At 36.4% G+C, this 19,746-nt stretch overlaps 1 protein-coding gene across 4 annotated transcripts in view; it reads right to left on the bottom strand.

Moving 5' to 3' along the window:
- LRRIQ1 (leucine rich repeats and IQ motif containing 1) overlaps positions 1-19,746 on the bottom strand; it is a 210,896-nt gene that overhangs the window by 27,066 nt on the left and 164,084 nt on the right. For 3 of the 4 annotated variants that reach the window (XM_070454293.1, XM_070454295.1, XM_070454294.1), the window contains 2 exons: positions 4,133-4,262; positions 1,348-1,408 (listed from right to left, as the gene is read on the bottom strand). In XM_070454293.1, coding sequence (XP_070310394.1) covers positions 1,348-1,408; positions 4,133-4,262 — 191 coding nt within the window. Of the gene's footprint in view, positions 1-1,347; positions 1,409-4,132; positions 4,263-19,746 lie in introns of those variants that run through there. The other variant, XM_070454296.1, reaches the window with a different exon arrangement.

The raw sequence follows: 19,746 nt of genomic DNA, 5'->3' as shown, positions 1-19,746 counted from the left end.
TTTGCTCCAAAGTGGCTACTCAAAAATCTGTGTGAGAGTGTTAGTCAATAATATGTAGGGTGCTAATAGCTTGAGGTACCACTTTTCCTAGGGTAATCTCTATGTCATTCTGCCAGAGGGATTTCTATTAAAATGCCAGAAAATATTTGTTTAGTGATTATTTCAAATATGTACATCCTTCTGTAAATATTTCCATAAGCACATTAATTTTAACTATTGTCCTAATTTTTCTCCTCTTTCAGGAAAACTCCTTGAATGAGTTATTCATGAGAATGATGAATATAACTGCTCTGGATATGATAATATTATTTCCCATTAGAGAATACATTATTTTTCTATACTAAATTCTACATGGTAAGTTAACTTATAATCAGTTTTCTCAGTGAATGTAAAGTTTGAGCAAGGAATCACTAGTTGATATAAATGGAAGGTGTCATAAAGTGAGAGTTATTTGATGCCCTTCATTTTCACATGCCAAGGAGGCCACACACTTTTGTCATTGGTCAGGGTACCCTCTTTTCTGGAAATTTCTGTAAACACTAACATTTCTTGTTTGGGGACTCTATTTCTCCAGATTCCATATTGGCCATTCTCCTTCTGTTAACATAGGCTTCCTCTGATATCATACATTTCAGCTGACGTTTGAAATGCACATGAGTTATACTGTCTAGAGTATACATACACTCTGGTCACCATGTTAGAATTTGGTTGCTCCTAACACTCCAACCATTTACACTTTCCTACTTAGAATGGTTGAATACACAACTACTTTTTAATTTTTATCTGGTTTGATTTTTTGAGTCATGAGGGTGCTTTTCTGTTTCCCTCAAGTATCCTCCTTTTAAAATAGTCTAGACAATATTATTGTTATATAATTTCTTGCCCAGAGTATCTTTTTTTTATTTATATTAGTTGGAGGCTAATTACTTTACAATATTGTAGTGGTTTTTGCCATACATTGACATGAATCAGTCATGGATTTACATGTGTTCTGCATCCTGAACCCCCCTCCCACCTCCCTCCCCATCCCATCCCTCTGGGTCATCCCAGAGCACCAGCCCTGAGCACTTGTCTCATGCATCAAACCTGGACATATAGTAGCATCTTGTTATTTTAAAATCTACCAGATAAACTAAGTATTTTAAGGTGATATCATATTTTAAAGTTATATTATAAGCCAATAAAACATGGTACTATTTTAATATTTAATATTTTGAGATTATCCCCCCAAAATACAGTTGTGTGGTATTTTCATAATTTATACTACTTATTGACACATCTCAAAGTGCCATCTGTTGAGTACTGTTGTCCACAACATTTTTTCTGAACTTTAAACACATTTCTTACCACAAGCTGAACTCTTCCACCATTAAGTACATCTGGATCTAACTCAGGCAAGAAGTGACTGCTGCATAGTGACAAAAAGAGAAATCATATTATTATACCAATGGAGAGGAAGACTACGAAAAACATGCCCAGTGAAAAGTCTGGGAAAAATCAATAATATACAAAATGGAAATAATTGTTTTCTTAAATTAGGTGAATGCAAAAGATATATACAAATTTATGTCTTTTCATAGTTACCTTAAAATTCAATTTGACATAAATTTTAAATTTGCCAAACATAAATGCATACAGAGAAAAAATCTGAAAGTACAAATAATTATAGCTAATAAATTATAGAAAGGATAAGTATTGTACCACATCTACTTACATATATTACTTATAAGAAAGGCAAAACTTCTTATTTTTAAAATAGCTCTGGTATGTTTAATTCATTATACTAATGCTCACAATTAACTTCTGTTTAAGGCTAGAGCATTGGTATTTGGCTTTTCAAGACCTTCTGTTTTCGAACAAAAAATTTCTTAAAATATTATTACTTATATATTCCTTTATATGTTATGTTTTCATAAGAGAAAATCCATCAATAATCACCTGTTGCATTATATGTTTAAATATAACTAATTAAGGAGTAACTGATGTTGTTAAATGTATAAGTATCTTAAAAATATATCCTGAAATGTTTTGTTTGTATCTTTCACATTATCTTTACAGATGCTTTTAAATCTCTAAAGAAGACCTCTTTCATCTGGTTAATATAGATGTTAAACTATGAGTTATGCTACATTTGGATATAGTCCTAAAAATATCTTGTTATGAATTATGCTAAATCAATTAATACCAGCATAAAGTAAACTGTACTTGCATCAATAGGAACACTTAGAAAAATTAAAAAACCTTAAATGTTGATTGCTTTATTCCTACTTTCTTTGCTCACAATGAAACAGGATATAACCACCCAGGTTTTGAAATGTTTTAATTTCACTTTTATTTTTCACTTTTCCCCATATTATTAAAGAAATTATATGGATAGAAATGACTACATATGCAGGTTTTTTCATTTGTATATATTATAAAAAAGGTTTAATTTTTATACCTTATAACATTCTGCTATATTAAGTGTTAGACCTCATAACTGTAGGATTTGTTTCTTTGTTACTCATTTAAATAGTTAATACCCACAACCCCTTGAAATATTTCCAAAGTGTCATCTATATTTAGATTCATATTGGTTTATCTATTTGAAAATGCTTAAATAGCACTTTTAAAAATTGTTTTGTGGATATATGTAGCTACAGTGAAAGTCATAAAAATTTATGACAGCTGTATAGTATGGGAAACTAAATAAAACTCAGTATTCTGTAATAACCTATAAAGGAAAAGGGTTTCCCAGGTGGTTCAGTAGGTAAAGAATCTGCCTTCAATGCAGGAGACCCAGGAGACCTGGGTTTGATCCCTGGGTTGGGAAGATGCTCTGGGTGAGGGCATGGCAACCCACTCCAGTATTCTTGCCTGGAGAATCCCAGGGACAGAGGAGCCTGGCAGGCCACAGTCCATGGGGTCACAAAGAGTCAGACACGACTGAAGCGATTGAGCACATAAGTGAAAAGAATGTGAAAAAGAATATATATGTGTTCTACACCTGAAGCTAAGATGACATTGTAAATCAACTGTACCTTAATTAAACAAAAAATATTTCAAAAATATTATCTCCAGACTTTTATTCCTTTAAAATTTTGGTTTAGTAGTTATGTACACAAGTGTTTTATGTTTTGTTTGGACTGAATCTTGTTCCCTCAAAATTTATATGTTCAAATCTTGTTCCCTCAAAATTTATATGTTCAAATCCTAATCCTTAATACCCCAGAAAATTACTATATGAAGACAAGGCCTTGAAAGAGACAATTAAGGTAAAATGAGTTCAAAGAGGTAAGCCGTAATCCAATATAACTGGTGTCCTTGTTCAAAGAGGAGATTAGAACACAGGTAACACAGGTGGAAGGATGGTCATGTGAGGAGCCAGTGAGAAGACAGCCATCTGCAAGCCGAGGAGAGAGACCAGAGAAAGCAAACTTGCTGACTCCTTGATCTTGGACTTTCAGCTTCCAACACTGTGAAAAATAGATCTCTGCTCTTTAAGCCATGCAATCTAGTATTTTGTTATGGTAGCCCTAGAAAACTAACACATACATTAATATAACAAAAATTAATTGATTACTTAGTAGGTTTAAGGCACATTTCTTTGCTGCTATGGGACATCAACATTTGATAACCTCAATCTGAAAGCTCACCTCTATCTTGTGAGAAAGAGCGATATCATCTCACTATAAAGAGGAGGGAACTAAAATATTGAGACATCACTGAAAATCAGTTACATGACTCATAAAGTGGCAGACTCAGGGTTGAGTTTTATTTTAACTGCCAAACATAAATGATAATAAAAATAACACAAAATAAAATACCACAATCATCAATACAGATGATACTTATAAACAGTTAATAGACACCATGCATTCTACTTTATAAAGTAGAATCATTTGTGTGGTTCATCATCACCATCAATCATTTGTGTTGATTTTTAAGCATTACAGAAACTAAGTTCTTGAATATTTTATAGTGAAAAACATAGTGATCAAATCTATTCTATATAAGAGGCCATTTATAGTCTGGTAATGTGGTATATTGGCCTTTGGCTATATAAAGTCATGTTTGTTTTAGCATAATTAACCTAGGTTTCACTTTTCAAGATGTGTTTGCAATACAAAAATCTAATTTAAAATGACCTCACCATTTCATATTTCTGGAACCAGTCGTTTCAAGAACCCCAACCTGTGTATGAAGCCACTGGTATGTATATTCTTTACTCCTTTCTAGTTTTTCATTTGCAGTGGTATTATATATAAAGTCTTCTTCCTTATCTAGGGAAAAATGTGAAAATATTATTTGTTTTTTAAAGAAATCAAATTTTGACCACACAGTTTAATCTAGGCTAACAATTTTATCACAAGATACAGAAAAACAAGACAGGTCATGGGAGCTAAATCATCTGCAAGAAAAACACTGTCAGTCACTTATAGATTAAGTACTTTTCTTGTTTGAGTTTCAAACCCACCTATTTTGAAAAGCAGAGTTGTTTTAATGAAACCAACACTCTAGAAGGCTTGTTTTTTAGTGTTTTAGTTAGAAAATAGAAATAATTATTTTTTGTAGGCAGAATTTAAAATCTGACTGTTCTCATACAATCTTATCCATATGAAGAATTTATAATTTATATTGAGGATATTCAAAACAGATTTATAATTTTGTATAAAACAAAACTTGGTTTATATAAGCTAGTACAATATGTAAGTTAGGAAAATCATTTATATTAGGTTTAGGAAACCTGTGCTAATGCCATTGCAATGATTTCAAAAATGGAGAGGGGAAAGGGTAACAATGAAGATGAGTATGGAAACTATGCAAAAGGAGATATTACACCAGGTGAGAATACAAGGTAACAAATATAAAGGAAAATAAAATAGTTAAAAAATAAAAAGAAAAATCCAACCTTTATAGCTACACTTAAATATAGTATATGTGTTCATATTATTAAAAAAAAAAAAGGATCTGCAGACATTGCTGCCACATCAATGCCACACACTTGAGTTACAATGAAGAGCTGTTGTTCTAGAGCACTTCTCCATAGACTTGATTTTTTAGATGACTTCTTTTTTGGTGCCATCACAATGTTTAGGGACATTTTAGCTTTGTAGGGTTCACTGACAGTACCCCAGAGAAGGGGTATCTACTGAAACTAACTCATGGTAATTAAACTCACAAGAAATCTACAATTTAAAATCTGGTATTTAAAATGTCAGTTTATTAATTTGAACTATTTTTTCAATTGGCTTCACCTAGCTTAAAACTCAACATTCAGAAAACTAAGATCATGGCATCCAGTCCCATCACTTCATGGCAAATAGATGGGGGAAAAGTGGAAACAGTGACAGATTTTATTTTCTTGGGCTCCAAAAGCATTGCAGATGGTGACTGCTGCCATAAAATTAAAAGACGCTGACTCCTTGAAAGGAAACCTATGACAAACCTAGACAGCATATTAAAAAGCAGAGACATCACTTTGCTGACAAAGGTCTGTATTTAAAACTATGGTTTTTCCAGTAGTCATGTATGGATGTGAACACTGGACCATAAAGAAGGCTGAGCACCAAAAATTGATGCTTTCAAATTGTGGTGCTGGAGAAGATGCTTGAGAGTCCTTTGACAGCAAGGAGATCAAACTAATAAATCCTAAAGGAAATCAACCCGGAATATTCCATTGGAAGGACTGGTGGTGAAGCTCTAATACTTTGGCCACCTGATACGAAGAGCCAACTCATTGGAAAAGACTCCTGATTCTGGGAAAGATTGAGGGCAGAAGGGCAAGGGGATGACAGAGGATGAGATGGTTGGATGGCATCACTGACTCGATGAACATGAGTCTGACTAAACTCTGAGAGACAGCCACGGACAGGGAAGCCTGGCGTGCAGCAGTCCATGGGGTTGCAAAGAGTCAGGCACGTCTTAACAGATGAACGATTCTTTCACTATAGATATTCAAACATAGAAAGTCATCTTTTATCTGCATGTTGTTTGGAGGACAAATGAGGCGTGCTGTGAAGCTTATTTTGAATGCTAGGTGCATGGGCAGTGACACATTCACACATGTATACACACTCAGCATCTATTGTTTTGACTATGTTAAGGCGATACATTTATCATGTCTTTTTTTTTTTTTTCTTAAGATTTGCTGTGGTACTAATGAAATGACTAGTTTTCAGTCCAAAGAGATACAAGGTTCGGTTCTCAAGACATACAGATGGCTAACAAACACATGAAAAGATGCTCAACATCACTCATTATCAGAGAAATGCAAATCAAAACCACAATGAGGTACCATTATACGCCAGTCAGGATGGCTGCTATCCAAAAGTCTACAAGCAATAAATGCTGGAGAGGGTGTGGAGAAAAGGGAACCCTCTTACACTGTTGGTGGGAATGCAAATTAGTACAGCCACTATGGAAAACAGTGTGGAGATTTCTTAAAAAGCTGGAAATAGAACTGCCATATGACCCAGCAATCCCACTTCTGGGCATACACACCAAGGAAACCAGATCTGAAAGAGCCACATGCACCCCAATGTTCATCGCAGCACTGTTTATAATAGCCAGGACATGGAAGCAACCCAGATGCCCATCAGCAGACGAATGGATGAGGAAGCTGTGGTACATATACACCATGGAATATTACTCAGCCATTAAAAAGAATTCATTTGAATCGCTTCTAATGAGATGGATGAAACTGGAGCCCATTATACAGAGCAAAGTAAGCCAGAAAGATAAAGACCATTACAGTATACTAACACATATATATGGACTTTAGAAAGATGGTAACGATAACCCTATATGCAAAACAGAAAAAGAGACTCAGATGTATGGAACAGACTTGTGGACTCTGGGAGAAGGCAAGGGTGGGATGTTTCAGGAGAACAGCATTGAAACATGTGTATTATCTAGGGTGAAACGGATAACCAGCTCAGGTTGGGTACATGAGACAAGTGCTCGGGCCTGGTGCACTGGGAAGACCCAGAGGGATGAGGTGGAGAGGGAGGTGGGAGGGGGGACTGGGATGGGGAATACATGTAAATCCATGGCTAATTCATATCAATGTATAACAAAAACTACTGTAATGATGTAAAGTAATTAGCCTCCAACTAATAAAAATTTAAAAAAAAAAAAAATTGCAAATCACTATATTGTAACCCTGTAACTTATATAATATTGTACCTCAACTATATTTCCATTTTAAAAAGTGGTCTATTCATTAGATCAATAAACAATTATAAGTTTATTTTCCCAAAAAAAAAAAAAAAAAAAAAAAAAAGAAAAGCTACAAGGCAAGATGTTTATTTCTCTAAATTACATTACTTAACTTCCTGTTAACTTCTCATGACATCTTGCCTTTCTAAAATGGTCATATCCCTTGTTTCCTGCATGCATGCTAAGTTCCTTCGGTCGTGTCCTACTCTTTGTGACCTTATGGACCGTAGCCAGGTTCCTCTGTCCATGGCCTAATCCAGGCATGCATACTGGAGTGGGTTGCCATTTCCTCCTCCAGGGGATCTTCCCGACCCAGGGATGAAACCTTGTATCTGTTGGTAGATTCTTTAGCACCACCTGGGCTTCCTGAATTTAAGCCACTCCCTCCATAGTTGCAGGGATTCCCCGACAGCTCAGTTGGTAAAGAATCCGCCTGCAATGCAGGAGACCCCGGTTTCATTCCTGGGTCAGGAAGATCCCCTGGAGAAGGGATAGGCTACTCACTCCAGTATTCTTGGGCTTCCCTTGTGGCTCAGCTGGTAAAGAATCCGCCTGCAACACGGGAGACCTGGGTTCGATCCCTGGCTTGGGATGATCCCCTGGAGAAGGGAAAGGCTACTCACTTCAGTATTCTGGCCTGGAGAATTCCATGGACCAAACACTCCATGGGGTCACAGAGTCTGACACGACTGAGTGACTTTCATTTTCACTTTCTCCATAGTTGCTGTACTGAAGGAACAATTACTCTGCATTCAAAGGCTGGCCACTGAATTCATGAGCAGAAACCATTTTAATAAATGGCCTTCTTTATACAGAAACTAAAAAAGAGACTCAAACAAAGGGAAGATTTGGGCTTGCCACCCCAGTTACTGCACTAAGCACTTTTCTTTTCCAGCAGAGTCCCAGTGTTTTATCTGCCTTTCTTGGTTGATCAGAACAAATGGTGAACCCATGAGTGCAATGACAGAAAGGAATGACAGAGAGGAATCAGTGACCCTGATAATCAACTGAACCCACAATTGGAACTTTACCTACTCTTGATATGTAGCAAGTGTACTTTTAGCTAAAAATAATCTTTGCGTCTTTCTGCTTTTGAAAATAGGGACATATACTTGCAATAGCCCCTTTTTAAAGTGCTCATTCTGAAAAGTTTTCCTCAATTCTGCAATAAGACTCCATAAACCCTAAGTGGTTTTACATCAGACTCAGTCCAGTTTCTCAACAATCATTCCCGAGTAAAGATTACAGATTTCACTGTAAGAGTCCAACTCATATTCTTTTAACCTGAAGGCATGGATTGGTAGAGTGGCATGAATTCAGTGTAAAAAGAGAACTAGCATAGTGGTGACATTGGCTGGATATATCCAAGCATACTGCCATTCAAATGCTGCAGGAAATGATTCTGGCAAATGACTTTTGCTATACCATTTCAGGATTACCCCTGTCACTGAGGAGAAAGTAGGATTTACTTCGTGAAACTTGATTTTAGCATTTTGTTTAGGAAGAATAAGGGTGACCAGGTTTACTTACAGACCTTTATCATTTTCTAGTTCAGTTCAGTTGCTCAGTCGTGTCTGACTCTTTACGACCCCATGGACTGCAGCACGCCAGGCTTTCCTGTCCATCACCAACTCCCAGAGCTTGCTCAAACTCATGTCCATCAAGTCAGTGATACCATCCAACCATCTTATCCTCTGTCGTCCCCTTCTCCTCCTGCCTTCAATCTTTCCCAGCATCAGGGTCTTTTCAAATGAGTCAGTTTGAGTTGGAGTACTGGAGTTTCAGCTTTAGCAATCAGTCCCTTCCAATGAGTATTTAGGACTGATTTCCTTTAGGATGGACTGGTTGGATCTCCTTGCAGTCCAAGGGACTCTCAAGAATCTTCTCCAACACCACAGTTCAAAAGCATCAATTCTTCGGTGCTCAGCTTCCTTTATAGTCCAACTCTCACACCCATACATGACTACTGGAAAAACCATAGCTTTGACTGGATGAACCTTTGTTGGCAAAGTAATGTCTCTGCTTTTTAATACGCTACCTAGGTTGGTCATAGCTTTTCTTCCAAGGAGCAAGTGTCTTTTAATTTCATGGCTACAGCCACCATTTGCAGTGATTTTCGAGCCCCCCAAAAATAAAGTGTCTCTGTTTCCACTGCTTCCCTATCTGTTTGCCATGAAGTGATGGGACCAGATGCCATGATCTTAGTTTTCTGAATGTTGAGTTTTAAGCCAACTTCTTCACTCTCCTCTTTCACTTTCACCAAGAGGCTCTTTAGTTCTTCACTTTCTTCCATAAGGGTGGTGTCATCTGCATATCTGAGGTTATTGATATTTCTCCCGGCAATCTTGATTCCAGCTTGTGCTTCATGCAGCCTGGCATTTCTCATGATGTACTCTGTATATAACTTAAACAAGCAGGGTGACAATATACAGCCTTGATCTATTCCTTTCTTGATTTGGAACCAGTCTGCTGTTCCATATCCGGTTCTAAATGTTGCCTCTTGTCCTGCATACAGGTTTCTCAGGAGGCAGGTCAGGTGGTCTGGTATTCCCATCTCTTTAAGAATTTTCCACAGTTTGTTGACAAACTATGACTATGTTGGCATAGTCAGTAAAGCAGAGTAGATGTTTTTATGGCATTTTTCTGGCTAGACTTCACAATAAATCCTTTTGATTTTAGAAGAAACACCTTTCCGCCTGCAAAATGCAATCTACTACCTACCTACTGTTCTTTCCTATTTTTCTAGGTCCTTGTTAATTTCTTGTACCATCATCCTGAGACAAAAGTTCTCTTTTTGATCCATGCTCTCCCCTAGTTACTACAGTCTATATATGCTGTTTTTACTTCAGGACACACATTCTACTAATTTTATTTAAAATTGTTAAACTATTTATTTATAAATTGTTAAACTCTTTTACTATAAAAATAACACATTTTCACAATAGTTAACCTTAAAAATACTGAAAAGTAAAAAGTCAAAGAAAAGAAAATCTACAAAAAGCCCACTATTCAAAGCTAGCCACTGAATAACACTTTTAATGCATTTCTTTGTATTTCTTTTTTTCATAGATTTGTTTTATAGAATTTTTTCCATTAGTACTATAACAAATGAATTCTATGTAATGGAAATCTAAACCTGAAAGTGCTTTTAGGGGTTATACCCTATGATGTACCAACTTGTTACATGAAGGTTTTTAATTATTCTATTTAATCCATTTTTAAGGTGGAATTAAAGATAACATGTCTGAATTTATGAATATTTTGAGGAACATGGTATAATCTATATCGTCAAGTAGTTTACAAAACATTTACCAATTTACCACAAACTATATGAGCACCAAAGAATTGATACTTTTGAACTGTGGTTGGAGAAGACTCTTGAGAGTCCCTTGGACTGCAAGGAGATCCAACCAGTCCATCCTAAAGGATATCAGTCCTGGGTGTTCATTGGAAGGACTGATGTTACAGCTGAAACTCCAATTCTTTGGCCACTTGATGCAAAGAGCTGACTCATTTGAGAAGACCCTGATGCTGGGAAAGATTGAGGGCAGGAGGAGAAGGGGACGACAGAGGATGAGATGGCTGGATGGCATCACCTACTCAATAGAAATGGGTTTGGGTGGACTCTGGTATTTGGTGATGGACAGGGAGGCCTGGCATGCTGTGGTTCACGGGGTCTCAAAGAGTCGGACACAACTGAGCGACTGAACTGAACTGAACTGATAGGAGGTTAATCATTTCATTAAGTCTCTAGCCAGCATTGGGATATTACATATTTTAAAGCTGTTGATACTTTGATAAAAATATTGTCTAATACAGTCTTAATCTATATATTTCTACTGTTAGCAAAATTTAAAGTGGTTCCATACGATTTCTTATCAATAATATAAAGTATAAAGTATCGTTCTTGTTCTTCCCAACTATCTGCTGGATTCTAGTATTTCCATTTTTGCTTTCAACTGACCATTCAAAATCCTTTATCTGTTACCACTGGTGCAAATATTTTCTCCTGCCCATTGTTTGATTTTAATTTCTACTCTATTTTCAAAAGGGGAAAATTTTTCTCTAGGCATACAAATTTATCTACTTGTTAAATATTTTCTAAACTATAAACCTTTTTCCTCTCGTAATTTATAGGTTTATCTTCCAATTTGATAAATATAAAATGATAACTAAGATTTCAGGGACAAATTCTACACTCTTCTAATATTTTGTCTTTCACACTAAAATACATTGGTTAACAAAATTCCATTAAGAGAACTCTAACTCTCTCAGTCTACTTTGTCTTCCCTTTTCATTCCCTCCTTAATTTACTGAAATCCAATTTTGTCAAATTGAGATTATCCCTACAATGAGGACCTTAAACCATCTTATCTACCAAGCACATTTATTCCTTATCTTCATTGGTCTCTCTACTGAATTCAACTACACAGAACATTTTCTTTGTCTTAAAACTCTCTTCTCTGTGAGACTTTGGAACATCAGACTTCAAGGGCTTCCTTTCTGGCTCCTTTACATATATTCCCTCAGATGTTGATGCTTGTCATTCTATAGAATTTAGGAGTACCCTACCCTCACCACCTCATTCCATGCCTAATGCTGTGCTGGCCTTTGATGACAGTCAACTGGATAACTAGATGGTATGGTGGTGGTTTAGTTGCTAAGTCATGTCCAACTCTTGCCACCCCATGGACTGTAGCCTGCCAAGCTCCTCTGTCCATGATATTTCCAGGAAAGAAAATTGGAGTGGGTTGCCATTCCCTTCTCCAGAGGATATTCCTGACCCAGGGATCAAACCCAGGTCTCCTGAATTGGAGGCAGATTCTTTATCAACTGAGCTACAAGGGAAGCCGAGATAACTAAATACACATTGTTTATTGCTTCAAGGGGGTGGCAGCTTAGAGGACTGGATATCACCAACCTCTATTTTATTCCTGTTCTCAGATCCAACTGAACTTCAGAATCACAGCATGTTTTTATCATCATCCTAGTAAGTCTGCTTTTTATCCTGACTCCCCAGGTCATTCAGACCAGATATTCTGGAGTTGCCCTTGGCTGCTCACTCCTTATGTAAAGACATCTAATCTAGAACTAGGTCTAGTCTCCCTGCCAGTTTTCTCACTACCTGGCTCCTTCCCTCTCTCCACTGCTCCATTTTGAACAGGAGTGAGTCTCTGTTGCCTGACTGACGCGTGTGCCTCAGCTCACTGCAGTATGGCTTCCTACCTGTACCGTTTCACTGAAACTGTTCACACCGAGATCATTAATACAACACTGCTAATCTTCCGCACTTTTTAAAGTTCTTACTGACTCCTCTAATATTATACATTGTCCACTTCTTCCTTCTCAAAAGGCTTATTTCCTCCAACTCTTGCTTAGTCACACTTGTCCTGTTTTTCTCTGCGCTACTGTCTAAACCTCAGTTTCCTTCAAGGGTTCCTCTTCCTGTGGTATCTCTTCTAGTCTCAGCATTCTTCTCTGGTGAGTGTCCTAGCCCCATCTTATTCTTTGATTATAAGTTTCCTGTCAGAGGATATTCCTTCAAGTTTTCTCTCACTTTCTGAAATGTATTTATCCAAAGCCTCTCTACTACAGACAATTTAAACAGATTACGTAAAAAGCTACACTCAAGTTTTATCCCACCTTTTCCAAGTTCCTATAATTCTACCATCATTGTCAGTGTAAAACTCAGAAACCTGAGTGTTGTACTGAACCAGTATTCTTCCTCACATTTTAACTGCAGATTTTACCTCCTAAATTCTCTTCTTTCTGTCAAATCTCTGGTGTTTGCATTGTCACTATTGTAATTCGGCCCACTATCATCTCTTCTCAGTTACTGTAACAGCATTCTCACTGGTCTTTTTGCTTTTGACCTTGTTCCCACTTATATATCTCCATACTGCAAATGATCTTTCTAAAGTACCTATTTAATTTGCACTTTCATAGGTTGAATTCTTGGTTCTCTACTGTGTCTGGGTAATGTTCAAAACATTTTGCATGGCATTCCTTATCCCTTCAGACACATCTAATAAGTTCCTCCCTCAACCACCCAGATGTATTATAATTAATCAAAATGATCTCGTTTGCCTATAGACATTGTGTTTGGGATTATATACTTCACCAATGGTGTTCTTACTTCAGGTCTTACTTTGGAATTTACATTCTTCAGAGTAAGCTCCTGACCTTTCAACACTTCATTCCTTATTCAAACTAGGTTAGAGATGTCCTCCATGGATAATATAGAGACCTCACAATAGCATTTATTACATCACACTTTACTCTTCTATTCATGTGTCAGTTTTATCTACTAGAATATACATTTTATAAGTGATACATAGTAGGATGATGTTCAATAAATATTGGTAAGATTAAGGAATGATTGTCATAGTTGATTAATGTTCTCTGAGAAATGGAATTTAGATTTTTAGCATGCAGACAAATCTGTGTATTGTGGAGCATAACGCATGTCTAAATGTGATTAACTTTATTATTATAATAGAAACTTTAGCTCTGAAAGTTGCAATTAGATTGGGATAAAACTGACAATCAAGGTAGCAAAGTAAAAACAATGTGTGTGTATGTATATATATATATATATATATATATTTGTAAATGGCTACTTTATAAAATGTTGACAATGTACACAATCCTAGAGAAAAGCAGTTCAGCTTTAAAAAATTCTCCAAAAGAAATTCTTTTTTTTTAAATTAATGAAAATATTTTTTCTTCATGAAAAGCAAAATAAGTGTTTATTACTCATATGCCTCAAATTAATCAGTTTCCTAAATTTTCAATATAGCATAGTATCCTATACAGAGGGAGATTAGGATTCAATTATCATTTGGGACACACAAAAAGAAGCTAATGATTTATATTTTTAATACCTATGGCAACTTTCCCATGACTATTTTCTTTTCTTTTGATAGCCTTTCTCAGTAATATAATAATAAAATACTATTGGTTTCATGGGTGGAGATGAGTTCATTTCTTTACCAAAAGCTTTTGGAGGACATGGTGGCATGCTGAGCAAAATGTTTCATATGACAGAAATATTTTTGGTAACTTTGATAAATGGCTGATTCTATGTATCTTATGCTAGGAATAGTAAAAAATATGATTTACATTATAAAATAAGTGGTCTGCATGTGTTTGTTAAGAGCAGTTATTGCATCATACCTCACAAATAAAGGGTGAATAAAATTGGAGTTTGGCATAAACAATTTTAAATTCATTAACATCTGTATAAATACTTGTTGATAGGCTGTTTATGGCTTCTTCCTTAACCAATCCAGTCTGTTGTTGGAAAGTTGACAGCACTGGCATGAAACCAATAATTCTCTAAGAGCCATTTGTGTATGACAAGCAACATTTCTATTCTTTTAAAATATATTTAAATATATATGTAATTGATCACTAAGGAAAAATGATTGTATGAACAAAGAGGAGGACTGTTAGTCTGAGAGCTTAAAAACAGAAATCTTGGGAACAGAGCCAAACTATATGTAAGGGTCAAAGGCTAATTGCAGCACTAACCACTCCTTTACATATTTCACTATATTTTATGGCAGAGAAGGCAAAAACGTACTAGGATAAAAAAATACTTGCTAGTTTCTGACATTTGAATTAATTTTCAAAATTCATCTGTTTGGGGGTGTTGAATTTATAAAAGCAAAGAAAAAGAAGAGTTACTAAATTATACAGTTTAAAATACATGGATTTTTTTAAGATATAATTTTAATACTATGTTACTGCTAGCTTTAAGTAAATCCTTCTAGAATAACAGAATCACTCTTCTACAAAGTGGATAGAGTTGTGCTTATTAAACAATTACGCATTCTGTACTCAATTTATAGGATATGTTTTCCCATCTGTGTTGTTCAGTTGAGCGGTACCTCCTCATTAATGTCTTTATAGTAGAGTACCAAATACTACATGAAGAGTGGTTCTTTGGTTTCCTTTGTGAGAGCCACAGAACTCAAGAAAATAGCAGGTTTGTTAACATATAATGTGTCTCCATGTCCGCTGTTAACCAGGGCTGAGGCTAGGATAAGGCAAGTGAGGCAAATGAGACACTTGCCTTAGGCACAAAATTTAAGGGAGTGCCAAAAAATCAGTCATCAAGATAAATAATATTTTAAAAGCAAAATTAGCACGAAAACCCATGACGAACAAAATATCAAAGTTTTAAATGCCAGAATCTGTTAACAGCGCTGTGCCAAGCTCTATTGGAGCCTGAGGAGAAAGGGTAAATCAGTAGCACTGATCCTTCTCGGCCACGGCACTGGCAGATGTACCCATATCTAAGTGATGCTAATAAAAGTATCAACAGGATACTGTTTTTAGAACGACCCCACAGCCATTGTCTAAGATTCCTTTCTACTGTTTCTCATGAATCAAGCACACCATTGATTTTTCCACTAGAAGAGGCCCTGGATCTACCATATATAAGAAAATAATTACAAAGTAATCCAGTTCGTAAAGCAAAGCTACACATTACCCATCTTTCCATCTACCTAACAACTAATTTGCACTTAGTCAGCTGACCTTTCACTTACTATGTGTCATGTTGGGCAAATTATTTATGCTGTCTCTGCCTCAGTGTTCTCCTCTTAAAATGGATATAATAACAATATAAAATAAGAAAATATATATAAGGTCACACATTTAGTATGTATTTAATAACTGAAGCCATTTTTCTTTAAGTGAAATCAGCTCTGTTATGCATAGTTTTGATGTTCTCTCAACTGTCACAAGCTAAGACTTACCTACCCTGCAGGTGGGACTATCCGTACAAGTTTCTAAATCCACGCTAAGATCGAGGTTCCAGGGGATGGCTGTCAGTGGGGAAGATTCCAGGATTAACCACAGAACTAGACTGAACAATTTTCTGGGACAGTCTAGGAAGTCCCTCTTTCCAGAAATCTAAGTCTGCAACAAGTGTTTTTAAAATGCATTTTATGTCATAATAAATGAGGCTCTTAGTGTGTCTTTAATGCAGAAGAATTAATTTCCAAAAGATAAGCAGGGTACACAGTCCTAATTGATTTGAAGTTATTTCAAATAACTTCAGCAATTGCTCAGTAATAACCATGAAGGAGGTTCCATTGACATGATTCTCTCCTGTTTCACTCTCTCAATTTAATTATCCTTGGAAAATATTCCTCTATCCAACCTAGACTCCCTCAGGGAGTGTTAATATAGTAGGTCATCCAAACCAGGGCCCACCCAATAGAATAATGATGAAACTGATGATGTAAGTAGGTTGGCTTTCAAAATAACATGGTTATAATGGCTACATAAATATTCGTGCCTACTTTTTTTTTTTATATAGTTTAGACTTCAGTTCCCTGTTATATCTAAAAGTTCCTACTCTTTGGTAAAAAGACATCTCTAATTCATGTATATTGATTAATTGAGGGCCAACTAGATGGTTAATTTTCTTTGTAATCATTGTTTTTGACTAGCTATAAAACAGAAGTACTCTAATGCATATGTGCTTTCCATCATAAGGGACTGGAATACAAAAGCAGGAAGTCAAGAGATAACCAGAATAACAGGCAAGCTTGGCCTTGGAGAACAAAATGAAGCAGGGCATAGGCCAACAGAGTTTTGCCAAGAAAGCACACTGCTCATAGTAAAGCCCCTCTACCAACAATACAAGAGATGATTCTACACATGGACATCACCAGATGGTCAACACTGAAATCAGATTGATTATATTCTTCGCAGGCAAAGATGGAGAAGCTGTATGCAGTGAGCAAAAGCAAGACCTGGAGCAGATTGTGGCTCAGATCACTAGCTCCTTATTGCAAAATTTAGGCTCAAATTGAAGAAAGTAAGGAAAACCACTAGGGCATTCAAGTATGATCTAAATCAAACCCTTTATGATTATACATTGGAGGTGATGAATAGATTCAAGGGACTAGATCTGGTAGACAGAGTGCCTGAAGAACTATGGACATAAGTTTGTAACATTGTGTAGGAGGTGATGACCAAAACCATCCCCAAGAAAAAGAAATGCAAAAAGGCGAAGTGGTTGACTGAGGAGGCCTTACAAATAGCTGAGAAAAAAAAAAGAAGAGAAAGGCAAAAGAGAAAGGCAAAGATATGAATGTAGACTTCCAGAGAACAGCAAGGAGAGATAAGAAAGCTTCTTAAGTGACCAATGCAAAGAAACAGAGGAAAACAATAGAATGGGAAAGACTTGAGATCTCTTTAAGAAAATTGGAGATACAAACAGAACATTTCATACAAAAATAGGCACAATAAAGGACAAAAACAGCAAAGACCTAACAGAAGCAGAAGAGATTAAGAAAAGGTGGCAAGAATACACGTAGTAACTGAACAAAAAAGCTCTTAATGACCCCATTAACCACAATGATGTGGTCATTCATCTAGAGCCAGACATACTGGAGTGTGAAGTCAAGTAGGCCTTAGAAAGCATTACTACAAACAAAGCTAGTGGAGGTGACAGAATTCCAGTTGAGTTATTTCAAATCTTAAAAGATGATGCTGTGAAAGTGCTGCACTCAATATGCCAGCAAATTGGGAAAACTCAGCAGTTGCCACAGGACTAGAAAATGTCAGTTTTCATTTCAATCTCAAAGAAAGGCAATGCCAAGGAGTGTTCAAATTACTGTACAATTGCACTCATTTCATATGCCAACAAGATTATGCCCCAAATCCCTCAAGACAGGATTCCATGGTAGATGAGCCAAAAACTTCCAGATATACAAGCTGGATTTAGAAAAGACAGAGAAACCAGAGATCAAATTGCCAACATCCGCTGGATCATTAAAAAAGCAAGGGAATTCCAAAGAACATCTACCTCTGCTTTATTGACTATGCTAAAGCCTCTTACAACAACCTGTGGAAAATTCTTAAAGAGATGGGAATACCAGACCACCTTACCTGCCTCCTGAGAAACCTGTATGCAGGACAAGAAGCAACAGTTAGAAACAGACAAGGAATAATGAACTGGTTCAAAATTGGAAAAGGAGTACGTCAAGGCTGTATATTGTCACTCTGCATATTTAACATATATAGAGAGCACATCATGAGAAATGCAGGGCTGGATGAATCATAAGCTGGAATCAAGACTGCCAGGAGAAATATCAACAACCTCAGATATGCAGAGGATACCACTTTAACAGCAGAAAGTGAAGAAGACTGAAAGAGCCTTTTGATGAAGGTGAAAGAGGAGAGTGAAAAACCTGACTTAAAACTCAACATTTAAAAAATGAAGATCATGACATCCGGTCCCATCAATTCCTGGCAAATAGATCGGAAAACAATGGAAACAGTGACAGACTTTATTTTCTTGGGCTCCCAAATCACTGCAGATGGTGACTGTAACCATGAAATTAAGACACACTTGTTCCTTGGAAGAAAGCCATGACAAACCTAGAGAGTGTATTAAAAAGCAGAGAAATCACTTTGCCAACAGTGGTCCATGTAGTTAGAGCTATGGTTTCTCCAGTAGTCACGTACGGATTAAGAGCTGGACCATAAAGAAGGCTGAGCACCAAAGAATGGATGCCTTCAAACTGTGGTGTTGGAGAAGACTCTTGAGAGTCCCTTGGACTGCAAGGAGATCAAACCAGTCAATCCTAAAGGAAATCAGTGCTGAATATTCATTGGAAGGACTGATGCTAAAGCTGAAGCTCCAATAGTATGGCCAGTTGATATGAAGAGCCGAGTCATTGGAAAAGATCCTTGTGGTGGGAAAAATTGAGGGCAGAAGGAAAAGGGGGCAACAGAGGATGAAATGGTTGTATGGCATCACTGACTCAATGGACATGAGTTTGAGCAAACTCAGGGAGATAGTGATGAACAGAGAAGTCTGGTGTGCTGCAATTCATGGGGTTGCAAACTGTCAGACATGGCTTAGTGGTTGAACAACAATAACAATACATTCCAATATGTTTCTCATTGATTAATCATTTTCTGCATCTGATGATTTCAATATTTCCCAAACTTAAGAATATAGATATACTTCTGTTAGAGGTAGAGATAACATCATATGAAATACTGAATATGTGTTAAAAAGTATTGCTTGCATTATAGAACAAATTTATAAGTAAAAATAACTTTCTTTTACAATTTCATTGACAACATATAAAAGACTAATAAACCTGGACCCAGCCTTATTGTTTTCCACTAGTAATAACCTAAGCAGGTATCCCATTGCCTGGCGAAGATTTAAGAATTTTCTAAATGGATACTCATTAGTGAAAGATTTTTTTCTTTATTATATTATCCTAGAAAGACAGAACTTATTTTACGTAGCAGAACTGCATTTGTAAATGAATCATGGCCTCTATTCATGGAAAGCTTGCTGATGTACTCCTGGCATAGAAGTCAAGGTAGAGATTACAGGCCTTCCGTATAAATTAACTTTAACTTTAAACTATTTATATACTTAGTGATCTGTGGAGCTTCATGAGTTTGTGTGTCTTCCTGGATGCTTTCAGTGCTCTGGATCTAGGCCATTCTAGTAGGTGTGTGGTCTTGTCCCGGTGTTGTTTTAATTTTTTCTTATTCTTT

This window comes from Odocoileus virginianus, chromosome 24 (assembly GCF_023699985.2).
Source record: "Odocoileus virginianus isolate 20LAN1187 ecotype Illinois chromosome 24, Ovbor_1.2, whole genome shotgun sequence".
Lineage (NCBI taxonomy): Eukaryota > Metazoa > Chordata > Mammalia > Artiodactyla > Cervidae > Odocoileus > Odocoileus virginianus.
This window is presented reverse-complemented; position numbering and strand designations above follow the sequence as displayed.